Source organism: Hibiscus syriacus, unplaced genomic scaffold (assembly GCF_006381635.1).
Source record: "Hibiscus syriacus cultivar Baekdansim isolate YM2019G1 unplaced genomic scaffold, ASM638163v2 tig00110761_pilon, whole genome shotgun sequence".
NCBI lineage: Eukaryota > Viridiplantae > Streptophyta > Magnoliopsida > Malvales > Malvaceae > Hibiscus > Hibiscus syriacus.
Window position 1 is genome coordinate 105,236 of NW_024062849.1, and position 25,750 is coordinate 130,985.

At 34.4% G+C, this 25,750-nt stretch overlaps 1 protein-coding gene and 1 long non-coding RNA gene across 2 annotated transcripts; one reads left to right on the top strand and one right to left on the bottom strand.

Annotated features, from left to right (window-relative positions):
• The first annotated feature begins 284 nt into the window (after positions 1-284).
• Positions 285-6,866, top strand: LOC120139481. The gene is made up of 3 exons (XR_005517646.1): positions 285-295; positions 1,352-1,356; positions 6,732-6,866. It is a non-coding gene; the product is annotated as an uncharacterized LOC120139481 (long non-coding RNA).
• LOC120139480 (ultraviolet-B receptor UVR8-like) lies at positions 5,156-24,585 on the bottom strand. Its single transcript, XM_039154679.1, has 12 exons — positions 24,316-24,585; positions 13,514-13,700; positions 12,255-12,401; positions 10,161-10,242; positions 9,525-9,680; positions 8,124-8,297; positions 7,429-7,500; positions 6,803-6,874; positions 6,562-6,680; positions 5,955-6,040; positions 5,820-5,872; positions 5,156-5,450 (listed from the first exon to the last, which is right to left on the bottom strand). The coding sequence occupies exons 1-12, from the start codon at positions 24,413-24,415 to the stop codon at positions 5,376-5,378; spliced, it is 1,323 nt and encodes a 440-aa protein (XP_039010610.1). The 5' UTR covers positions 24,416-24,585; the 3' UTR covers positions 5,156-5,375.
• Between the last annotated feature and the right edge of the window lie 1,165 nt (positions 24,586-25,750).

The window sequence follows — 25,750 nt, forward strand, 5'->3', positions numbered from 1 at the left end:
AGCTGAATGGGTTCAGGCTCGGTTTGACCAATTGAATCTCATTGAAGAAAAGAGATTAAAAGCTATTTGCCATGGTCAGATGTATCAGAAACGGATGATGAGAGCTCATGATAGGAAAGTTCATCCAAGAGAATTTCGAGAGGGTGATCTAGTGCTAAAAAAGATCCTGCCAATTCATAAAGATTTCCGAGGGAAATGGATGCCTAATTGGGAAGGTCCATATGTTATCAATAAGGCCTTTTCTGGGGGAGCGTTGATCTTGGCAGAGATGGATGGAGAAAAATTGAGAAATCCAGTAAACTCAGACTCTGTCAAGAAGTACTATGCTTGAAGAAAAAAAAAAGGAACAAATAAAAAGATGAAAAATGAAAAAAATGAAAAAGAAAAAAATGAAAAATGAAAAAAGAAATGAAAAAATAAAAAGAGAAAAAGGAGGGTTTGAGATGAAAATCCGCAAAGGACATCTTGAAACCAAAGGAAGACTTTGAGTTGAAAACCTGAAAAGGCTGCTCAAAAGCATTTTGAGATTAGGCATCAGACAACTAAATCTTCTTGAGGGTCTGATATTTTGAGAGAAGCTTCACATCTATAGACATTTTGGCAATTCTCGAAGTCCTCCAGACAGAAGCTCAACTCAATAGTTATATCAAGTGGATTGATTCAGGAACATTCGTGCTAATGATCCATAAGGACATTTGACTTATGGTTTTAAATTTCCATTATTCATGTGATTGCCATAACTTTGTAAATTCAATTTCTTGTCAGTAAATTCGAAGTTTGTTATTTCAAGTTCCAATTTTATTCATTCTTCTTATAAGTAGATTGACATGGCATTAAAAAATAAAGATTTTGGTATTACTCTGAATTAATACTTCCATATTAGAGATTCTAGCCCTAATGATTGAAAAGATTAGGGTATGATATGACCAAAGAAAATGCATGTGAGTTGAGAAAAGAAAGCACATTGAAAACACTGATATTTTGATACGCTGACAAAGATGAGCAGTTCAAAAAGGAAACATAAAAGGATTTGCATGGGAACAAGAGAAATGAGAATTTGCGTAAAATAGCCCAAGCAAAATGTGGAGTGCAAACGAAAGGACGAATGATGCATTTAAAATGAAAATTTGCAGGACCACAAAGTTCATAATAATAAAATGCCATCATGCATACATCAGTAAGCATCTATAAATAGGAACATGCTCATTCATTCATATTCATTGAAATGCTTTGAATGTTTTGACAGAAATTCAGAGAGAGTCAATAACAATTAAGATTCACCGCAGAAGGAGGTGAACCAACATTTCCAATGGAGAGTTCATAATGAGAAGAACTCATTCGACAGAGGGAGAAGAAGTTCATAATGAGAAGAGCTTGTTCGACTTATCACTCGATTTATGACATTTTGAATCAGTGATACCTCGCTTGAGGGATTGACATTTTCATGAGAGTTCATAATGAGAAGAACTCATCCAACGAGGAAGAAGAAGTTCATAATGAGAAGAACTTGTTCAATTTCGCATCAACATTTTCAATGAAGAGTTCATAATGAGAAGAACTCATCATAAAGGAGAAAGTTCATAATGAGAAGAACTTGTTCCTTTCAAATTCACCACAGATGGAGGTGAACCAACATTTCTTGAAGAGTTCATAATGAGAAGAACTCATCCAACGAGGAAGAAGAAGTTCATAATGAGAAGAATTCGTCCTAAAGGAGAAAGTTCATAATGAGAAAAACATGTTATTTCTAAGTCCACCGCAAAAGGATTTGGATCAACATTTCCAAAAGAGTTCATAATGAGAAGAACTCATCCACGAGAAAAAAGAAGTTCATAATGAGAAGAACTTGTTCAATCTAACGACGAAGGAAGAATAAAAAAATGGTTGTCTTTTTCGTCTTTGCCCTATTCTTGTTAATACAAGAATGTGCAAAGAGGGGCAGCTGTAGACACCCATTTTTTTTTGTCAGAGTTAAAAAATATTATTAAATTATTATTATTATTATTATTATTATTATTATTATTATTATTAAATGTGTTTATATTTTTATGCAGGTCAAATGTGGCCCAATTATAAGCAACCCAACAGACCCAGATCAATAACAGTACCAAGCCTCTCCACCGACGAGTCACTAAGGCTAGTCACATCTGAGCAAGTTGAAACATCATCATCACCATGTCGGCCACTGAACAGCAAAAACAAACAAACAATATCAGCAAAGTCAAAAGCATATCACCTAAATCATACCTAACCTGTCAATATCCTACCAAAAACGAAGAAAATGCAGATGCATCCATTAAGATTAGGTGGAGATATCAACCATAAAATAGGCAGAGGATTAGAGGAGGAGAGGGGAAAAAAGATTCGGTGAGAACAAAAAAAAAGAATTATCAAGGGAAACAAAAAAAACCAGAGAGAAAGATTCAGGTGAAGATTAGAAAAAAAGTAATATCTTGTAATCATTGAAAAAATCATGTAATCATCCGAAAATCATCAATACACAGCAAAAAAAAAAAAATCAGATTCATAAGCAGCATTTTTCTCAAAGGTATCTTTACATTGCATGCAATTTTATTTATTTATTTATTTTGATTTCATTCGAAATATAGGATAAAAAAAAAACTTGTTTTACCTTCGGTGAGTGGTGGCCGATCGGAGAAGGGATCTTCGGTTCACAGTAACAATGGGATGGTTCGAGAGTTATTTTAGGAGGCTTTTGGTATATTTTTTTATTCTAGATCTCGGTTTAGGGACTAGGAAAATAGAGGAGACTTGAGGTTTCCTTGGAATAAGATCCGCCCACCAAGGTAGGGTGGCCGTCCGGTTGTTCTGGTGTGAAGAGGAGGTGCAGCCGAAGGGTTATGAAGGAAGGTTGAAGGAAAGAGAGAAAGAGTGAAGGAGGTTATGAAGGAAGGTTGAAGGAAAAGAGAGAAAGAGTGAAGGAAGAGAAGTGTAAAACGGCTAGGGTTAGAATTGTTAGCCAAAATATGTTATATGATATATGATATATAAGCTAATAGTTGGGTAAATTTCACTAAGGCCATTTAACCTTTGCCGTGTTTATATTCTGGCCATCAACCTTCTTGTAAAATCATGCTTAAACCCTTTAACATTTAGAACGTTTTTACAAAACGGTCACCAAATTCGTGTGTAAAATTGTGTTAACCCCTCGTAATGTTACTGTATTTTTACATTTGGATACACGAATCCTCTCTTTTTTAATTTATTTTATTTTCAATATTTTAGTTCCATTATTTTTAATTTAGTCATTAATATGTTACATCCCATGTTTATTTATTTTAGATTTCGGCATTTACTTTATTTTTTTCTTTATTTTAGTCATTGACTTATTATTACTAATATTTTATTTCGGCCCCTATGTACATATTTTAATGTTAGGTATTCACTTGTATCATATGTAAGGTCCAAACATATGTTTAAATCTATTTGCTATAAATTATCGTTGTTTTATAAAATGTGTGAATATTATATTTAATTAATTGATTTCATAACTTTCCAGCTTTTCATCATATCATTGATGTATTAGGTAAAGGTCTTGTTGCATTATTATATGATATTAGTTTTGTGTTTATGCTACTTTTAATAAAATAATTATTTGTTATTATAATACTAGCTTTTCACCATTTCATGCGTTAGGTAAGTTGCTACTTTAAAAAAAATGTTATTTACATTTATAATACTTATATTATTCAACATTTTATTTAGACTTCGGTTTATTTTGTAAATAATGTTTAGCCATATTAGTTTTGTTAATATCATCTTAGTCTCTTGAATTTCTATTTTACTGTTTTAGTCTTTTAACTTTTTATTATTGCTATGTTTTGTTCATCGATAATTATAATTTTATATGTTGTATAACCTATGTAATTATGAAATTTTATTTCCACTTTGTTTGTAAATCATTATGGTAATTAATATACAAAAATAAAAGAAATTTCAATGTGAGGTAAATTTATGAAGATATATCCCAACTACAAGAATGTATCTTTTTGAGGATTTTTTTTACACAATTGTCATGTTCAATAATTCTTTCTTTGATTTATGTTATTTATTTTGAATAGTGTTCACCTTTATTTTTTACTTTTATCATATAAATATGTTTATAATAATAATAATCACGTTGGGTTCACCAGGGAGGTTTGACTTTACCTTTATTACTACTTTAAAATCTTGGTAGCTATTTAAAGTCTTATTTAGGATTTAGTTTGAATGTTAGTTGTTTAGTTTATTTTGATCCTTATCCCTTATCTAGTTTCGTCAATGATGTGTTAACATGTAAAGGTTACTAATAATTGGATTTTATTATATTTTTGTGTGTTCGTAAAATCTGGTTGCTTGGCAGCGTGTAAATGTGTAATTTGATGCATATAGGACCAGGTTTTATTTTAATTTCTATGCATGTTAACCTCATGTGCATGATTCAACCCTCACGTTTTTTTATTTATTACATTTTAATCCTAATTTTCATTTTTAATACTTGTATTATTTAGTATTTTCAATTCTAAGAATTTAATTTCATTTAGTCCCTTAAACGTTGATTTTTGTTATTTTTATTCATTAAAGTTATTATTTTTACTATTTTAATCTTTTAACTATCTGTTTTTATCATTTTAGTACATTAAGTTTTTGTTTGCGATATTTTGGTATTTTAAATTTTTATTTTTGTTATTTAATCCATAAGTTTCTATTTTACTATGTTGGTATTTTAAGTTTATTAATGTAAATTGAAAAGAGATTTTCTCTAATTAATTTTATTGAAGCAAATTAATCAATATTTGATAAAAAGATCATATTTTAAGTTTATATTTGATTCAGGATTTTCACCATTACGACAATGTGTAAGCGACACAGTACCAATTTTGGGCGGTGTGGGGGTGCTAATCCTTCCCCACGCGTAACCGACTCTCGAACCTATTTTAATAGAATCTTTGGTAAACGCAGACCAACTTTTGTCTTAAAAAATGATTTTTCTTAAAATTATTTTTAAAAGACATTTTTAGGTATTCGACCTACCTAACCCAAAGGTTGATGGCGATTCTATCCAATTTTATCCAATTTAATTCCAAATCACCGGATTTTCCAAAATTAAAGTCGTAATCATTTTTAAAACAATTAAACGATTGTTCCACCCGGAAAACGGTTACGACACACTCCTATATACTAGAATGCTCAAAAATAGTAAATAATAACAGCACAATCACACTCACCTTACTCATAAATGCCCTTCCAATTTACAAGGCTTTGCTGCAAGAAAAAACCATCATCTCTTTATTCTTCAATGATATGTTAAAAGATGATGCGAGGATTCCCAAATTTTTCACTTCCATTTTCAGACTGAATGCGAGGAATCACATTCACATTCGCTTTAAGTCAGTCTCAGGGACACTCACATCACCACCATTACCCCTTTCGGAATGAACCGTTTGCCCCTGCATGCACATTATGGTAAGCGGTCAGTGGCCTCATGAAATTGCAGGAACAACAAAAAGAAACATGGAAGAAACTAGAAAGTTAGATTTGATCAAACTACTTTCAATTAGAAATACATGCTATTGGTGGTTTTCAACAGAGGTCCAAGATACTTTTTCTCGAAATATTTGTATTTAACATTGTAATACACACTGACAGACAATACCCCAAAAAGTTTACACCGAAAATATGCAGTCGGTACTTATTAGATATATACATATACCAAAGAAATGTTGAAAGCATTGCCTACACAGTCAAATATATATGCACGCAGCTTGAAAAATGTGTTTAAAAGGTTTCCAGATTCTGCAATATTTCATTAAACTTACACTTTCATCGGGGACAATAGCGTATCGCTCTGTTGGAGAAACCCAGGATTTACCTGCCAATAGAACAAAGAATATTGAATCATCAATAAAACAGAAATCAAAGCAGGAAGGACATCTAATGCGATTACACAGCACCTGACAACGGATCAAGCTTTGAAGATTCTATCTGCTGCCCACTCGAACCATCAAAACTTAAAGCCTCTATAATCTTTGGAAGGATCCTGAAAACAAAAACCGAAAATGTCAATAAACAGCACAATGTTCTCAATTTCCACCAAAACACATTGAGAGAGTATATGAAAGGTACCACATTTGAAAACTGTCCAGGAATAAAATATAGCGAGTAATGCAGGCTTGAATTTGAACCAATGGACAAACAGAATAAAAGTTGGCTCTCAGTGCTCTTTACTGTAATCACTCTAGATGAAACCCGTCTCCTAATAAGAACTTCCTTTATCTAATTCAAAATTTTATCATGAATACAGATCACGAGTCCAGAACAGTAAAGAAAAGTAGAAAACAGATATTAACTCTGCTCGGATTATACTCTCAAGGAACTACACTTTTCTCTTACACATAATCAGTTATGACCCCTCCACATTTTCAGCATCCTCTAAATATTTTTGTTAGTTTCATTGTTTTACTTGAGACTTATCCCTACATGTTATTCTTAGAGCTCATCATTCTAACCAAGGATGAAAATATCCACTGGTCATCGCTTGTCCAGGAAAAATGCTATTACCGGTCCATTGATTCTCCATGCCCGAGCTGTCCATTTGTACCCCTTCCCCAAGAGAAGACATTTCGCTCTTCAGTAATAGCAAGTGTGTGCCTCCACCCACATGAAACCTGAATTACTTTCTGCCAAGTAAGACATACATATGAGAAGAGACCGCTTAACCTCTATCATAGAATTCCGAAATAACTGAAAACAATCTCAAATGCTATCTTAATATTCAGAAGCTACAGAAATAGGAATGTGCCTGCTCATGAGGAAATTTAACGTGCACTGGAGAGCAATGATCAGTGTTGTCACCAATGCCGACCTGTCCAAACTGTAAATGAGGTAGAAAATCTAATCAATATAAGTTGGACAACAGATACTACAGGTAAAGCGTGAACAAATCAAACTAAATGAAGAAAATGCACTAATTACTTATTAGCCTTTTGACAAGCATTCATGATCATGTAGTTAAACATCTCATAAAACCTTAAGACACATGCACCAGTAAATTATAATCCTGCAGAGAAGTCAATCCTATGTTATTCGGACCTAGTCTAAGTGTCGGATTCAGATATGTGTCATAACATGGTGAAAATTTTCGAAGTTTTCCATGTACTTGTAGAATCTTTGGAGGTCATACTCCTATGTCAGATGACGGTACTTCAAAAAATGAAGAATCAAGGAAAATATTTTCCACCTACATGTATGCATGCATGTCTACCAAAATTGAAAGATGCTTAGAGGGAATAATGCCTCAACTAATATACATATGAAAAGGGTTCTAGGTTCATGATTAATGTTTTTGCAAGCAAATTAACTAATTCCGCAACACAGTGATAAGATGCATTTCAAACATATAAACCAAGGAAAATTGATTTTTTAAACCTTGTTCCATCCCCAGCCATAGAGTTTTCCACCAGATGTGAGTGCCATTGTATGTCTCCATCCACCTGATATCTAAAAAGATTCAAACCAAAATGCAACAAAAATAATTTAAAACAAAATATCCTGAAAAGAAAATGGTCTGATACTTCCCACAGAATGACTAATAAAGCATTAAATATCATGGAAGGAAAATGGAATGAAGCATAACATGCATCAGATATCATGAAAAGAACAACTAATGATGCATTAACGTCAGATAGGTCTGAGAAAATTGTAGGATACTTCCCACAGAAAGTTCTGCAGGGGTTGGAGGGCGAGGAATCATACACAATGAAATAGAATATCACCAGAATAATTCTACCTGGTATATGCGTATGATTTTATACTAGTTATAAAAGGTCAGATGGAAACTGAGTTGAACTGACAGCCAAAACATCGCATGCAACAATGAAAGTAGTCACCCCCTTGTAAATAAATAACAAAAAAACATCACAGATTGTAAACTCCTAACTACCTGATGCAGAACAAGGAGTGAAAATAAGGAAAAATAAATATCAAAGGGAAAACTAATGAGAGAACAGAAGAAAAAAGGAAGTAACGCTGGAATAACAAACCATCAAATGCCATAAAACCTTCACATAAACTTAAATTCCAAAGAAAGAAACATCACAGATTGTAAAGTGGAATTGTTTCACCTGCTTAATAAAACTGTCGGCTAAAGCATCCACCTTATGTGGAACCAGATGATCCTCAAAGTTCCCATGTCCCAGTTGACCATATTTGCTCCATCCATAAGTGTATAATTCACCAGCATCAGAGACTGATATAGTATGCCTCCATCCACAAGCAACCATATTCATCTTCTCTCCCTGCAACCAAAAATTCTTACTACAACAGAAAACATGGAAACCAAGGGCTTTTAGTCTGAAATTCTTACTACAACAGAAAATATTTTGGTCCTACCATTTTTTCCTCAAAAATACATGTTCTCGACTGAATATTTGCAGTCAAATGATTTTTGAGAAAGTCAACCCTTTTTCAAAAAGTTACCTTGTTGCTAGCATATTCTTCATTGGAAAGATGAGAATTTAGCCTAAATGGTTAATTTATTATTTCCAAAGTTCGAAATTCGTTATCATATTATAAAATTATTCTCGGTAAATGTTTGGCTAATAAAATGTGTTGTCTATGAAATAGACTAAATATGATTTATCTTTGCGCTTTATAGTAACTCAAGGTTGGATCCATGGCCTATGCCTGTAAGTTTACTCTTGATGAACATCTTGATGAACATCTTGATGAAATGTAATGAATTCTTGATTCATCTGTTGTTTTTGTCGAACAGATGTTCATAGATTGTTATTTAGAACTTTTAAACTTTGGTGAATGAATTACTTAATAGTATCTTAAATCATAGTTGTTACGGCCTATACTGACTTGTATAAACATAATTATTTATTTTATGGTGACATTCCTTCGGTCATTAAATTGAATGATGAAGATGAATATGCATCCCTTAAACTTTTTATGTATTCAAGGCTGTAAAAGATTGATATATATTACATGCCTGATAACATTAGCCCATTAGCTTCAGAATCACCTTATAGTCAATTTAAGCGTACTATGCTATATGACCTATAGCTTAATTGAATATTTATTGAAATTGGCATATCATTTGAGCTTAAAAAACAATTTTGTTTCATTCAGTGTCTTGGAGATACAGCTACTAATGAAAATCTTCTAAAATGATTTTCCAAGTCTATGAAAGGAGAACTTCAGCTAAGCATGAAAGAACTTGCATTTCAAACAAAAAAAAAAAACCAATGCATTAGCGCTATATTCTTATGTACCCCCCAAAAAAACATAGGGAAAATAGACAAAATAGTTGAATAATAAAAACGAAAGGAAAGAGCTGATACTTTTAATTACCATAGGATAAAGGGAAAAAATAAAAATTAAAGCAACAGATGCAACCTTTCCAAAATCATGGAACTTCATATATATTGCATTCAACCTTAAAACGAGGTGTTATGAGTTATCTGTCTTGCATATCTATTGACGATGATCAATCATCTAAGCCCAAGTTAGCGACTTACACTGAGAGTAGAAACCTTCTGAGGAACTAAGCGATCATTTCTGTCACCTAATCCCAAGTTTCCGTACTGTCCCCACCCCCATCCATAGAGCGCGCCATCTTCTGAAACAGCTGTAGTATGCTCAGCACCAGCAGCAACCATTTTGATGGAAATACCCTTTAACAGACATAAAGTACAAGGTGATAATCACTTCAACAAAGTGTATATGCAACTTTTAGCTTGATTAAAGCAAGCAAGAAAGAAATTAGATAGATAAGTTCAGAGGTTTTTAACAAATTGTCGGACACATTTCAGGATTTTCCTTTTCTTTTTTTTGGATAACACATCGCTATAACAGGATTCTTCCTTCAAATAATTGCATATTTTTTCATCATAAAATCAAAGAAACTGACAAATGTCTCTCATCTCCTGATAGTATCACAACATGCTAAATGCAGCTTCCGATTTGTTCAAATATAAATCCTACATTCTTGAATCTTATAGAATACAACTTTTGAGCGCAAAGCAATTCATAATACGATTATAATTAAGGTCAACAAAACAGGGAACCTGGATTCAGAGAGGTTAGCTTATTTTAATGCTCAAGTACAAACAACAAAAAATGGAGCATTAGATGAAAATAAGTTACAGGACAACCTGAAAGGCTTGAATCTTTTGAGGCACAAGAGAGTCTTCAGTGGTTCCAAGACCAAGTTGACCATTTTGGTTTCTTCCCCAACTTCAATTAAATTCCAAAAATGAAATGTTAAAGAAAAGGTTAAAAAAAATCAGTAATAAGAGCAATCACAAACATAAAAAGTTAACTGCAAAACTTTGGGACAAACTTCTACACAGATGGCTAATAGTTATAACTTAAAAAATATTTTAGGTTTCTGGGTACATGTCTCTCAACCGAAACATACAGATTCCGAAAAAGATAACCCAACTGAATCATAGTTCCACAAGATATGGTGATGGTCTCCAAACAAACATACTCATGCAGCTGTCAAAGGGGGAAGGAATAGATAAAACTACTAAAAAGAAAATATGTTTCTTCTGATCCAATGATAAGGTGATATGTAAAGTAGCCAGGTTGCATACCGATGCAAAGGGAGGGAGCAGAATGAAACTTCATGGGATAAATACAAATAATAATAAAATGAGGGTCAAAGTCAATGCTTTTAGAAAGTGTGGTGGGAAAGTGCCTTATTAAAAGTGATTTTGGGTTGTTTGGTTAAAAAATTGGGTATTTGGGATTGCTGTCAAAAAGAGATTTTTTAAGTAGATAAAATGTCTGTTTTAGACAATGGTTTTGAAAATATAAAAGAATTTGTGATATAACGAGGACAAATGAGTAATTTTGCTCAAACTTGTTTTTGGAAAAGCTTAAAACTAGAACTTCAGCTTTTTAAAAGCACTTTTCAAATTAAGTTGAAAAACACTTTTGGCATGAAAAACTATTTGTTCTGCATAGCTTCTAGCATCAAAAGTACTTTTGGCCCCAAAAGCACTTTTAAAAAGAATTACAGAACGGATGCTTTTAGAGCCAGAAAAACATTTTTGAGATTAAAAGCAATGCAGAATAAGTAGTTTCTCAAACCAAAAGTGTGTTTCAATTTGAGTTGAAAAAATGACTCTTTTGTCTTCATTTATATCACCAATTATTTTTATATTTCAAAAACAATAACTAATAGATTTTTTCTCTATTTAAAAACACTTTTTAAAAGCAACCCCAAACACTGAAATTTCAAACCAAACAATCCAAAAACACTTTCCAAAATAAATTTTCCACCCGCTTATCAAAAGCAATGCCAAACAACCATCAATTTTAAATTTAAACATTAGTAGGTCGGGGTCTAATTTGCTTAAGTTTGAAATTGATAGGGACCTAAGAAGTATTTCAAATTGAAAAAACGGTGGGTCAATGCTTAATTTGCCTAGTTTCAAAACTAAAATGGACCTAAAATCAATTTGACCCAAATATTTGAGAGCCAAAGCTTAATTTTCCTAGTTCCAAAACTAAGAGAACCAAAAAAGCAATTAAACCCAAAAAAATGGGAGGGATCAAGGCTTAATATACCTATCTTTGAAACTAAGGACTAAAAAGCAATTAGACCTAAAATATTTGGGGGCCATGGCCCCTCCATATATGTATATATAGATTGGAACCTACATTAGCCACATCTCAAATCTTTTCACAGTAAAACATTTTCCCAGAGTGTATCATGCAAGGAAATGACTGCTCAAGGTAATGGTTTTTCTAAAATGAAAGAATTTTACATGTAAATTCATGCATTACATCTCCCTCATGGATAATCAAAATTCTTATAATTTCTTAATGACTACACTACAAGATGATATCTTGAACTATATTTGCTTACAATGACGGCCTATTTCATGAAGATCACAAGAACCAATATTTATCAATCCTTTCGCTCACCATAATTGGTGCATTATTTACTCGATACCCAAGCTCGGCAACTTCAAGTTCAAACTACTATTAGTAGCTTCTCTATGCAAGACAATTACAAAAATCGATCTCTAGGCACTAGTCCACATAGTTAACCATTAAAGAAACTATCGTTTTTAACCCTAAAATGAAGAAACCAAATATTTTTTCTATTCTTTTTTCTTCTTCCTGGGCAACGCAATTTCAAGCAGTATATTGACTGAAATAAGACATCAAACATATATACAATAATTTTTTTAGATATAAAAAAACGAGACGAAATATCTTAAAACCAAACCAACCTCTGCACCTCGCCTTCCATTGTCACAGCTAAACAATGGCTGTCGCCACAAGCAATTTGTTTTATCCTCAGACCATGTAATGCTTTTATTGGTTGAGGAGTGAATAAGTCACTAAAATCTCCATGGCCGAGTCTTCCAAAGTCGCCCCTGGTACCAATGACATTCATAAATATACATCTTTAATAGGGTTGAAAATAGAAAAAAACTTGAGAAAAGGAAAACATTGTACTCAAGTATAAAAAGTGTTACCGTTGGATGCGAGAATTCAAAATTTACTAAATTCTGAGAATATGATACTTGGCAATATTAGCTTTAAGATTACAAACAGCTGATTTAAAATCCTATATGAATAGAATGGGCACGAACCAAGCGACCTTAGTGGTAAAGAAATTGTTGTTATTCCTTAAGGTACTAGGTTCGAGCACTATGTATTTTGGGTTGTATGGGCATTTAATGTCAAATGATTGAGAATCTTTGAACATATACTAATTTTTATTCACCCCAGATTAAATCCAAAAAAATATATGGTATTACAATGATTATAATTTAAAGGCGCTCAACATTTTTTTTTTAAATCCTGGGTACTCACTTCTTATGATGAGATATTCAAGCCATATTAATGGCCAGTGCGTTCTTTTAAAGATAAACAAATATTTATATTATATTTATATTTTTTATACGAAAATATAATTTATATTACAACATATTGCTGTATTTCCATAAGAAATATAACATATAGTTTTACCGAATTATTTTTAATTACTTTTCGTTCATAATAATAGCTATCCATTTATTGAATTATGTTATCAGGGTAAGAATAAAGCATCTATTATAATTCAATTATATAAAGTTAATTAGTAATGGAAAAAAAAGATAATTGAAATTAGAAAACTAAAATATTTTTCAGGATATTAACTTTTCATAGTAAAATCAAATTGAACAGATTCGGATTCATGTTATTCCGGGTCCGAATCATTTCAAATAGTTTTCAAATTGAAACAGATTTAGATGGATTTATTCTTTAAAAATCGATTTATTGTCTGAGTTCGAATCGAACTTTACAAATCTAATTTCCTCCATCATTAATATACATTTAAACCTAGTAATGGGGATAAGCTATTTTGCTTTTAAGAGATTGAAAATTGACAGAAACAGTTTTTGTTCAATTTCATAGCCAAACCTCTTGGGACTCTCATGCTATAAATCATGTATTAAATAAAAGAAAGTTTCCTTAAATAACAAAAGAATAGAGAACATACCATCCCCAGCTATAAACTTCCGTGCGAGACAATGAATATGCAGTCGTATGATCAGCTCCACAAGTAACAGATAGTATATCGAGTCCATCTAATGCACTCAATCGTGTCGGCAAAAGTCGATCTTCGGCATCACCATGGCCTAACTGCCCGTCCTCTCCTCGTCCCCAGGAGCAAACAATATTTCCAGCTGTTTGGTGATCAAGAACAAGAATATAGGTTCAAGTAGATTTATAAAAGTTGAACAAAGATAAATAATTCCAAAATCCAACCTTGAGATACACAAATAAAGCCTCAAGAAATTACGATAAATCTTAAAACACAGAAGCAATAAGACAATACTATTTACGACTTAAGCTCTCAACTAAATCTTCAGCACCGTAGGCGTAGAGTACAACAATAACAACGCTGTTTCCATATACATGTGTATGAGACATTCTATGGGTTATTAAGATTAGGAATGGTGGAACATCATTGTCAGGGTTTCAATTTTCAAAAAACGTTCCGAAAGCGCGATTTCGTCCGCGATATAGCGGTTTCGCCACCGTCCGAGTTACCCGCAATAGCGCCCGCGAAGGCCACAATCACGGTAAACCTGAAATGACCGAAAACGCGACCGCGATTTGAAACCCTGATCATGGTTCCAAGAAAGTTAAACTAGTTTTTTTGTAGTCGAGTGGCCTACAATATACATAGCCAGCACGGAAGCTAAGATCCTATGTCGCTCAGACTCTTGTTGTTGCTTGAAGTATTTGTACACAATACTGTGCTTGAAACTTAATTTAGATGCGAATGTGACAATGTCTCTCCCAATACATGAAAAGCTTAGAAAAAATTGCACACACCGATACTAGATACAACCTGTATTTGGCACTCACACCAGGGTCCAAATAACATAGCCGAGAACCAGAATATATGGAACAGCGGTGCACCATATACTCCTTAAGTTCTTCAACAATCATAAACTGTACATAACTTGTTTTCCTACAAACTAAGAATTAATACAGATGAAGAGCTTTTTTCTGTGGCATATACAAAGGAAAGTACCGGATCGGTTGTTCACATTAAAAACATGCTGTAAATAACTTGGCCACAAAAAAGTTTCATTTGTGAAGTATTCAACAGTATAAAGTATACAGTAATTGATATCTTAATAGATCAAAGTCAAGGAATTATGAAGGAGAACTGCTTACGAAGAGGTAACAAACTTGAAATTTTCATCTAACTTAGATATTTTCTTTGTATTTTATATTGATAATTTGTTTCGATCCCCTAAAATTTTATACACTCGTCCCTCCTAAAATAAGTTCGCTTCAATTTTTCATTACAATATAAAAGTTATTAACTTATCATGACATAAGCACCTTTTTTTTCTTTTCTAGTATCCTATTCAAAGACGTAATGCAATAGTTTGTTCACATGGGAAAAATCAAGCATGCAATCAATTACTGATATTTTCCAACATTTAACGGTATAGATTGTGTAACCCCCCAGACCGATGCAGGTAGCCCGATCTGATCCAGGAAGTCACATTAGGGCCACCGGAGCGACCCACTGTAAAAATAGCGGAAAATTTAAATTTTTTAATCCGAACATGTAAACTTATAAAATCATTTGTCACTAATATAAATCAAAATACAATTACATGCCCCCTAATCACATGTACCATACTCTGCTACAACGCCGGAAAAACTCCCTTACTGAAGTCGATAGATGCACTGGTACAATTCTTTTAACCTGAAAAGGTGAGTAATAGAATGAGCTTCGAAAAGCTCAGTAATACAGAACTACCATATGATGCTGGAAAACGTGCAGATACAGATAAACATATTTTCCTTATTGATTCAGATATTTACAGATTTTTATACTGAGCAGGAATCCTACTGATATTTCAGGTGCTAACGGACAATGAGCTTTCAGTTCAGATAAATAATTCGGATGATTGAGTTCAGGAGTTCAGAATAGGTTTTCTAGTGTGTTCCCGAAAAATTCAGTAAAAATACAGATCTTTTAAAACATATATATATATATACCCCCATCCGTTCACATCATAATGTGTAGGTTCCCCAGAACTATACACCCAACCGCACATGCCATTTAGACCCTGAGCACAAAGCCGAGGAGTCTGCAGATAATCTTCCTCCAACAATAAACCCCCAGATAAAACATTTCTCCGTCGGTAAACGGAGATATCAGAAATCAAAATATAATTCAGATCAGATATCATAACAGAATCCAGGTTAGGAATCAGAACAGATTTCAGATCAGATGTCAAACATAATTCAAATCAGAAATCAGATAAAATATTCATATAAGTAAGGGACACACTAGAGTTTCCAAATTATTTAGAGATACAGGATAATCTTATCGGGCATAGAAACACAAATCTTTAGTTTACCGATAGAATGTTGAAATTTAGAATCACTATTGGAAGAGTTCATTAACTGACAGAATCATCAGTTATTCAGAATGTGAATTATCAGGATCATCTTATTCGGACAGTTTTCAGAAGTTGTACGTAATCAGAAGGGTATTCAGAATCCTTTGTATCCATGTCAATTGATCGGATAATCGAACAACTTGATAACGAAGATTCAGAACCTTAACAATTTATATCCACTGGTCAATTCATTTCCCTTCCAGGGTAGTTATTTTTTTATACCACAAATTCTTGTTCATAGATCACCTTCAGAATCATCGCTGAATAGATCTTCCAATGATCTTTATTTCATTTCCAAGCTTCCACGATATCATGAAATACTGACGTGCTTGATTTGTAGTTCATGTTCCATAAGGACAGTACATCTTATAAACTCATCAGAATTTCCAGACTTATCCAATTCACTACTTAATCCTCGATCATTGAGGTCACTTAGCTTATTTAGCAGTCAAATCCATTCCAGTTACTTCGGGGTTTTCAGAGTAATTTAGACGTTACTGAATTTTAGATACATGTTGTACTTCCATTCCATTCGATTTGGTCTTCATGGTTGATTTGACTAACAAACGTCCAATTCATAGTACTGATGCGATCTAGAGTTGAGTTGAGTTGAATACTTCCAAAATTATCATCGAGCCAAACTTAAGAAGACGAACACGCATTCCAGTAATATCTATATCATTCAGGTATTGACATAGATTTAGGGTTGATCTACTCACTTAAATTGTTTTCCATTACCTTTAAAGGTAGTCCAATACTTATCTTACTTGGATTCCTTAATTAATCCAAGACATTTACTTAATTTAGGCCATAAGGGTATTTTGGTAATTTTGATGTTCAGTTTATTCCATTCATTTAAGAGCTCGAGGATATTCAATCATTCCTGAGCTTGGTGATATTCTTGGGTCATTTCTATTACAGGGGTATTTTGGTCATTTTACAGATTCACGGTATTTCAATCTTTTCCTTTCATCCGATCTTATTATTTAATTCAATCTTATCATTTACTTCAGTCCTTTCGAACAATTCTGACAGCAGAATACCCCGATAAATTACTCTTCCAGTATTTACTCATTATTCGAATATTTTCAGGTCAAGTGTCTTCTCAGACTTTACAAACGGAATATCATAAATTTTCCTGCACTAAGTCGGGATCTTAACAATTAAATCCGTACTTAATCGAGTTAAGTACGAATCCTCTAAGTATTTTCTCATTCAGAGTCATCTCAGACTATTCTACCTCTTAAGGGCATTTCCGTAATTTCTTAACCAGATAAGTTCGATATTAGCTCTTAACGAAAATAATATAATTTAGAGATCCTATGATTAATTGCTTTCTTGAATAATCTCTGATCTTGAAATAATTCCCTTAACACACTTCTAGTATCTTGCATAAACCCTCTTGGGGTTAAAAACGGTTATCCATAATGTCTACGTATAACTATCATTTCTTATGCACATCAATATTTTTATCAGATCAATATGTCTGTAAAATCCTCTTATCTAACTTCCATATTCCAATCTGTCTTTTATAACACAAGGGTATTTTCGTAATTTTACCCTACCGGAGTATTTTCATAAATTCACATCCAAATGCCTTTAACATTTAACCTTTTATAAAATAAATTATAAGTTACAGATCCAGGTTGATTTCTTTACCACTAAGCACATAACTTGTAATTTAATTCTAGCAATCCCTTAATTTCTTATAAAAGTCATCTGAACCATAATCAATTACTGAACCTTTTTACCGTATTCAGATCGAGTGTAGAACTCATTAATTACACATATGAGACCAAACATTTCCATTCATGCATTTACCAATACCAACATGTTCTATAAAGCATAAAGAGGTAGTAAAGTATTACCTCGATTTCCGTGCAATACTGATCGACCATAAAAATTCCATTCGAACGCCTTTGATCTTCAATTCAACTTCCAATAATTCCTCAGATACATATCAACATAAATTATATCAGAAACGGAGCTTAATTACGATAAACGGATCGAATCGGGTGATAAATCAGTGAAAGACGGCTTACCGAGTTCGAATTTGGCGAAACGGACTTCGGATTCGGATTCAGGACGTCGAAAGCATAAAATATGACTTTTCGGAAATTTGGAATTTTGGTCAAAATCAAAGTCAACGGGTTTGACTGACAATTTCGAGGCCTTCGGGTTCGAATTTCGAAAAACGGACAGCGGAATCGGATTTGGAACGTCGAAAAATGTCAGGATAGGTATACTCGGTTGAAGTCAAAGGTCGTTTAATGCCCGATCAAAGCCAGTCAAAGTTTTGGTCAACAGTGGTCAACTCCGGTCAACGGTCAACGGGTCAACGGTCAACGGGTCGGGTCAACGGGTCGGGTCGGGTCAACGGGTCGGGTAAACGGGTCGGGTCGGGTCAACGGGTCGGGTCGGGTTGTGACTGGTCAAACCGGTCAAAACAGTTCCAAAACCGGTCAAACCGGTCACTTTTCCCTTCCCACGCGCAGTGGCGGCGCGTGGGGGCGCGTGAACATTGATAAATCCCGGAAAAATTTCTAAAAATTATTTTGAGCGATTTCGAGATACTTACAAAGCTCGGTTCACAATTTTGAACGGCGGAGAGCTCGATTTCAACAAATCGGGAAGTTTGACCGGTTCACCTCCCAACGCGCCGCCGCCGTCGGAGAAAAAGGAGAACACCGGTGGACTCGGAACGGCACAAGGAACACGATGGTGCGGGAGGTGTCGTAAACGGATGACCCGATCCTTGTGAATCGATGAAAAACCAACTAAAACCGAGTTATTACCGATGATACTTCCGACTGAAATTCCGACGAACGGCGATGATTCACGACGAAAGGTTTGAGGGGTTTTGTTCCTCGGTTGACAACGAACACGATGGTTGTTTCGGCTCGTCATTTGGAGGTCGGACGGCGAGTAGATCGGAGTTGAAAAAGGGGTTGAGGGGAAGAGGAAAACTGGAATTTTCCAGAAAAATATGCGTCTGATGAGGGTTTATAATATCTCAAAAGAAAATGGGTAAACCATGAGTTTAGCCACTGAATTTTCTGCACTTTATGACACGGTCTTTCAACTTTGAAATTTTGCAATTTAATCCTCATTTTCTTCCAAAATACCAATTAAATTTACCACATTATAATTTTTTAAAATTTAGCCCCTAAATTGGGGTGTTACAATTATCCCCTCCTTAAAAGAATTTCGTCCTCGAAATTCATAATGTCACATAATTGCAGAAATGAAACTTCCATCAGTTCTTTCATATAGCTTTTATAGAAACACAAATCCTTCACTAATCCTAAACCAGTTGAGTATACATTCTTATCAGAACTTTTCCTCATTTCAATAAAAGAATCTGAACTAAAATTTTCTCGAGTAATCAATCTCTTCAGAATTCTCCTCAGTCCAAGTAAATAATCAAAACAACTTTATCCTTGTGAAATCAATTCAGCCTTGGTTACGTGAATAGGCTCGTAGAGCAGCAACATATCTCAATTTATTTCTGGAGTCGAGTCAGAATTTCTCAGATGAATAACTCACACACGGCTCATGAGATACTTTACAACGTTTAGACAGATGTTACTGGTATTCCTTTTTGTACAAGTATAGCCTTAGCAGATAGAAACTTTGGTTTACTCAATACAGATAGGGACTCAGCCCTGGAGTTCCGGCTCAGAGAGGTACGATTGCAGTCTAGGGGCATGTACTGATCAGACATATTTTGGCATTCGACCGGCCGGTCTAACTTGAAATTTTTTTGACTAAAACCATAGCTCTGATACCACTAAATGTAACCCCCCAGACCGATGCAGGTAGCCCGATCTGATCCAGGAAGTCACATTAGGGCCACCGGAGCGACCCACTGTAAAAATAGCGGAAAATTTAAATTTTTTAATCCGAACATGTAAACTTATAAAATCATTTGTCACTAATATAAATCAAAATACAATTACATGCCCCTAATCACATGTACCATACTCTGCTACAACGCCGGAAAAACTCCCTTACTGAAGTCGATAGATGCACTGGTACAATTCTTTTAACCTGAAAAGGTGAGTAATAGAATGAGCTTCGAAAAGCTCAGTAATACAGAACTACCATATGATGCTGGAAAACGTTGCAGATACAGATAAACATATTTTCCTTATTGATTCAGATATTTACAGATTTTATACTGAGCAGGAATCCTACTGATATTTCAGGTGCTAACGGACAATGAGCTTTCAGTTCAGATAAATAATTCGGATGATTGAGTTCAGGAGTTCAGAATAGGTTTTCTAGTGTGTTCCCGAAAAATTCAGTAAAAAGATACAGATCTTTTAAACATATATATATATATACCCCCATCCGTTCACATCATAAATGTGTAGGTTCCCCAGAACTATACACCCAACCGCACATGCCATTTAGACCCTGAGCACAAAGCCGAGGAGTCTGCAGATAATCTTCCTCCAACAATAAACCCCCAGATAAAACATTTCTCCGTCGGTAAACGGAGATATCAGAAATCAAAATATAATTCAGATCAGATATCATAACAGAATCCAGGTTAGGAATCAGAACAGATTTCAGATCAGATGTCAAAACATAATTCAAATCAGAAATCAGATAAAATATTCATATAAGTAAGGGACACTAGAGTTTCCAAATATTATTTAGAGATACAGGATAATCTTATCGGGCATAGAAACACAAATCTTTAGTTTACCGATAGAATGTTGAAATTTAGAATCACTATTGGAAGAGTTCATTAACTGACAGAATCATCAGTTATTCAGAATGTTATCAGGATCATATCTTATTCGGACAGTTTTCAGAAGTTGTACGTAATCAGAAGGGTATTCAGAATCCTTTGTATCCATGTCAATTGATCGGATAATCGAACAACTTGATAACGAAGATTCAGAACCTTAACAATTATATCCACTGGTCAATTCATTTCCCTTCCAGGGTAGTTATTTTTTTATACCACAAATTCTTGTTCATAGATCACCTTCAGAATCATCGCTGAATAGATCTTCCAATGATCTTTATTTCATTTCCAAGCTTCCACGATATCATGAAATACTGACGTGCTTGATTTGTAGTTCATGTTCCATAAGGACAGTACATCTTATAAACTCATCAGAATTTCCAGACTTATCCAATTCACTTACTTAATCCTCGATCATTGAGGTCACTTAGCTTATTTAGCAGTCAAATCCATTCCAGTTACTTCGGGGTTTTTCAGAGTAATTTAGACGTTACTGAATTTTAGATACATGTTGTACTTCCATTCCATTCGATTTGGTCTTCATGGTTGATTTGACTAACAAACGTCCAATTCATAGTACTGAATGCGATCTAGAGTTGAGTTGAGTTGAATACTTCCAAAATTATCATCGAGCCAAACTTAAGAAGACGAACACGCATTCCAGTAATATCTATATCATTCAGGTATTGACATAGATTTAGGGTTGATCTACTCACTTAAATTGTTTTCCATTACCTTTAAAGGTAGTCCAATACTTATCTTACTTGGATTCCTTAATTAATCCAAGACATTTACTTAATTTAGGCCATAAGGGTATTTTGGTAATTTTGATGTTCAGTTTATTCCATTCATTTAAGAGCTCGAGGATATTCAATCATTCCTGAGCTTGGTGATATTCTTGGGTCATTTCTATTACAGGGGTATTTGGTCATTTTACAGATTCACGGTATTTCAATCTTTTCCTTTCATCCGATCTTATTATTAATTCAATCTTATCATTTACTTCAGTCCTTTCGAACAATTCTGACAGCAGAATACCCCCGATAAATTACTCTTCCAGTATTTACTCATTATTCGAATATTTTCAGGTCAAGTGTCTTCTCAGACTTTACAAACGGAATATCATAAATTTTCCTGCACTAAGTCGGGATCTTAACAATTAAATCCGTACTTAATCGAGTTAAGTACGAATCCTCTAAGTATTTTCTCATTCAGAGTCATCTCAGACTATTCTACCTCTTAAGGGCATTTCCGTAATTTCTTAACCAGATAAGTTCGATATTAGCTCTTAACGAAAATAATATAATTTAGAGATCCTATGATTAATTGCTTTCTTGAATAATCTCTGATCTTGAAATAATTCCCTTAACACACTTCTAGTATCTTGCATAAACCCTCTTGGGGTTAAAAACCGGTTATCCATAATGTCTACGTATAACTATCATTTCTTATGCACATCAATATTTTTATCAGATCAATATGTCTGTAAAATCCTCTTATCTAACTTCCATATTCCAATCTGTCTTTTTATAACACAAGGATATTTTCGTAATTTTACCCTACCGGAGTATTTCATAAATTCACATCCAAATGCCTTTAACATTTAACCTTTTATAAAATAAATTATAAGTTACAGATCCAGGTTGATTTCTTTACCACTAAGCACATACTTGTAATTTAATTCTAGCAATCCCTTAATTTCTTATAAAAGTCATCTGAACCATAATCAATTACTGAACCTTTTACCGTATTCAGATCGAGTGTAGAACTTCATTAATTACACATATGAGACCAAACATTTCCATTCATGCATTTACCAATACCAACATGTTCTATAAGCATAAAGAGGTAGTAAAGTATTACCTCGATTTCCGTGCAATACTGATCGACCATAAAAATTCCATTCGAACGCCTTTGATCTTCAATTCAACTTCCAATAATTCCTCAGATACATATCAACATAAATTATATCAGAAACGGAGCTTAATTACGATAAACGGATCGAATCGGGTGATAAATCAGTGAAAGACGGCTTACCGAGTTCGAATTTGGCGAAACGGACTTCGGATTCGGATTCAGGACGTCGAAAGCATAAAATATGACTTTTCGGAAATTTGGAATTTTGGTCAAAATCAAAGTCAACGGGTTTGACTGACAATTTCGAGGCCTTCGGGTTCGAATTTCGAAAAACGGACAGCGGAATCGGATTTGGAACGTCGAAAAATGTCAGGATAGGTATACTCGGTTGAAGTCAAAGGTCGTTTAATGCCCGATCAAAGCCAGTCAAAGTTTTGGTCAACAGTGGTCAACTCCGGTCAACGGTCAACGGTCAACGGTCAACGGGTCGGGTCAACGGGTCGGGTCGGGTCAACGGGTCGGGTAAACGGGTCGGGTCGGGTCAACGGGTCGGGTCGGGTGTGACTGGTCAAACGGTCAAAACAGTTCCAAAACCGGTCAAACCGGTCACTTTTCCCTTCCCCACGCGCAGTGGCGGCGCGTGGGGGCGCGTGAACAGTGATAAAATCCCGGAAAAATTTCTAAAAATTATTTTGAGCGATTTCGAGATACTTACAAAGCTCGGTTCACAATTTTGAACGGCGGAGAGCTCGATTTCAACAAATCGGGAAGTTTGACCGGTTCACCTCCCAACGCGCCGCCGCCGTCGGAGAAAAAAGGAGAACACCGGTGGACTCGGAACGGCACAAGGAACACGATGGTGCGGGAGGTGTCGTAAACGGATGACCCGATCCTTGTGAATCGATGAAAAACCAACTAAAACCGAGTTATTACCGATGACTTCCGACTGAAATTCACGACGAACGGCGATGATTCACGACGAAAGGTTTGAGGGGTTTTGTTCCTCGGTTGACAACGAACACGATGGTTGTTTCGGCTCGTCATTTGGAGGTCGGACGGCGAGTAGATCGGAGTTGAAAAAGGGGTTGAGGGGAAGAGGAAAACTGGAATTTTCCAGAAAAATATGCGTCTGATGAGGGTTTATAATATCTCAAAAAGAAAAATGGGTAAACCATGAGTTTAGCCACTGAATTTTCTGCACTTTATGACACGGTCTTTCAACTTTGAAATTTTGCAATTTAATCCTCATTTTCTTCCAAAATACCAATTAAATTTACCACATTATAATTTTTTAAAATTTAGCCCCTAAATTGGGGTGTTACAGATTGGCCTAAAAGTCAAGCGATAATTTAAGACAAAGTCCCACCCGGTTGGAAAACAACATAACACAATTCGACGTCATTTCCAGGAAAAAAAATATAAGATCACTGCCAAAAATGCAACAATGAATGCTAATAATCAAAAGCAGAAGGATCAAGTAACAAGGAAAGTTAAAACTAGATCATGATACAAAGGCAAACACAAGGAAATCTACAAATCTACAAACTTTGACAGATCAAAAGCATTAAAATGCAAAACAACATAATCTTCCCAGTTCCCAGTTCCCAGTGTACTGAACAAAGAATCTGAATTACAATCAACACGGCCAGTTTATGCAAGATTTCCAGTTCCAGTGAATTCAATAAGCAGAAAATCAATAGCAGAGAAAGAAACAAAAAGGAAGGGGAGAAAAAAGGTAAGGCGTAGTACATAGAAGAGCAACGGAGTGGCTAGCACCAGCAGATATGAAAAGAACCTGACGAAATGGATCAGTGACCTCGCTCATACTCACATCCTCGACTTCTGCCATTTCTCTTCACCCCCCGCAAAATTGGTGGGTTCTTTTGGGGAAAAAAAAAACTCTCTATCCAAGAAAAGGGTAAAGAGATCTTTCCGTGGTTTTCATGAAGAAGAGAGATTTTTTGAGAGGGTAATAAATGAGGAGGGTGTGTTTGTTTGAAAGTTTGAATAAGAATTAGGAGGATAATAATCGCGATGGAGATGGAAATGTAAAGAAAGTAATAAATAGGGGAGAGTGGGCAAAGGGCTGTTTATAGTGTGACAGACAGTGGACATGTGCATTATGAGTGAAAAAGAAAACATTAATCTTATGTTAGAATGCTAGACGACAAATTTTAAAATTTTAGATGATAAAATTAAATTTTTATTTAAAATAAAAATATTTTAAAAAATTAAAAGTGATTATGTCACCCCTCTGTTTGCCGAGTCAAATGATGACTAGACCTCTTAGAAAACGACCACACTATACCAAATGTGCTGAAAAAACAATAAGGAACTAGACCCTCTCTCTCTCTCTCTCTCTCTCCCTCTCCCTCACTTGAAATATCTCTGTCGGCACTTACCCAGATTCATTTTATTCTTTTTTATTTGAATATTTACGATTTAGATGAAGCTTTAAGTTTATAAAAAGTGTTTAATTATACCTATTTTTTAGTTTATTATCTAATGTTTATTTTGTTTTAGTTTAGTGTTTAATGTTTTATTTGTTATTTAAAATGGGTTAAGTTTGTGACGGACCGTTAGTTTTCTTCGTTAAATGATAAGTGTTATAATCTCGTAATTTTTAAATTTATTTTTAATTTTTTTTTAAATATTATTTCTTTTAAATAAAAAAAACCTAAAAATCTCTAAAATCCTAACATTATAACTCGTTGTTGCCGCCCTTTCTGACCACGAGCACCGTCGTCGACATAATCATTGTCATCATCCTAGTTATAAGTCACCGTAATTGTCGTCGATTGACTGTTGAAATAGCTTGGGATTGCGATTTTTATCATAGGGTTCGCAGGGTATAAAACGTCAATTTATCGTCGATCAATCGTTGATCAGTCACGATTTCATAGGGATTTTGGTCGTCGGGGGAGGTGAGGTCAGGTGGAGCTTTGTCGACGGCAAAGGGTGACGGTCGATATGGTTTAAAGGTTGAAATGAAGATTTTCAAAGTTTCAAGGTTATTTCGAAATTTATGTGTTTTTTTTTAATATATAATTTTATTTTTTAAATTTATCAGTTTGTGACATGTTTCACTTAACAGGTGAAATTAACGATCCGTCACGGGTTGACCCATTTTGTGTAACGGAATGAAACATTTGACATCAAACTGGAACGAATAAACTTTAGGCAC

Excerpts from the sequence above, each read along its gene's own strand:
- LOC120139480 (XM_039154679.1), bottom strand. The coding sequence starts at position 24,415 with ATGGCAGAAGTCGAGGATGTGAGTATGAGCGAGGTCACTGATCCATTT. Across the intron at positions 10,243-12,254 it reads ATGGAAGGCGAGGTGCAGAG|TTGGGGAAGAAACCAAAATG; the intron begins GTTGGTTTGGTT and ends ATTTAATTGAAG. Across the intron at positions 9,681-10,160 it reads AAAAGATTCAAGCCTTTCAG|GGTATTTCCATCAAAATGGT; the intron begins GTTGTCCTGTAA and ends TGTCTGTTAAAG.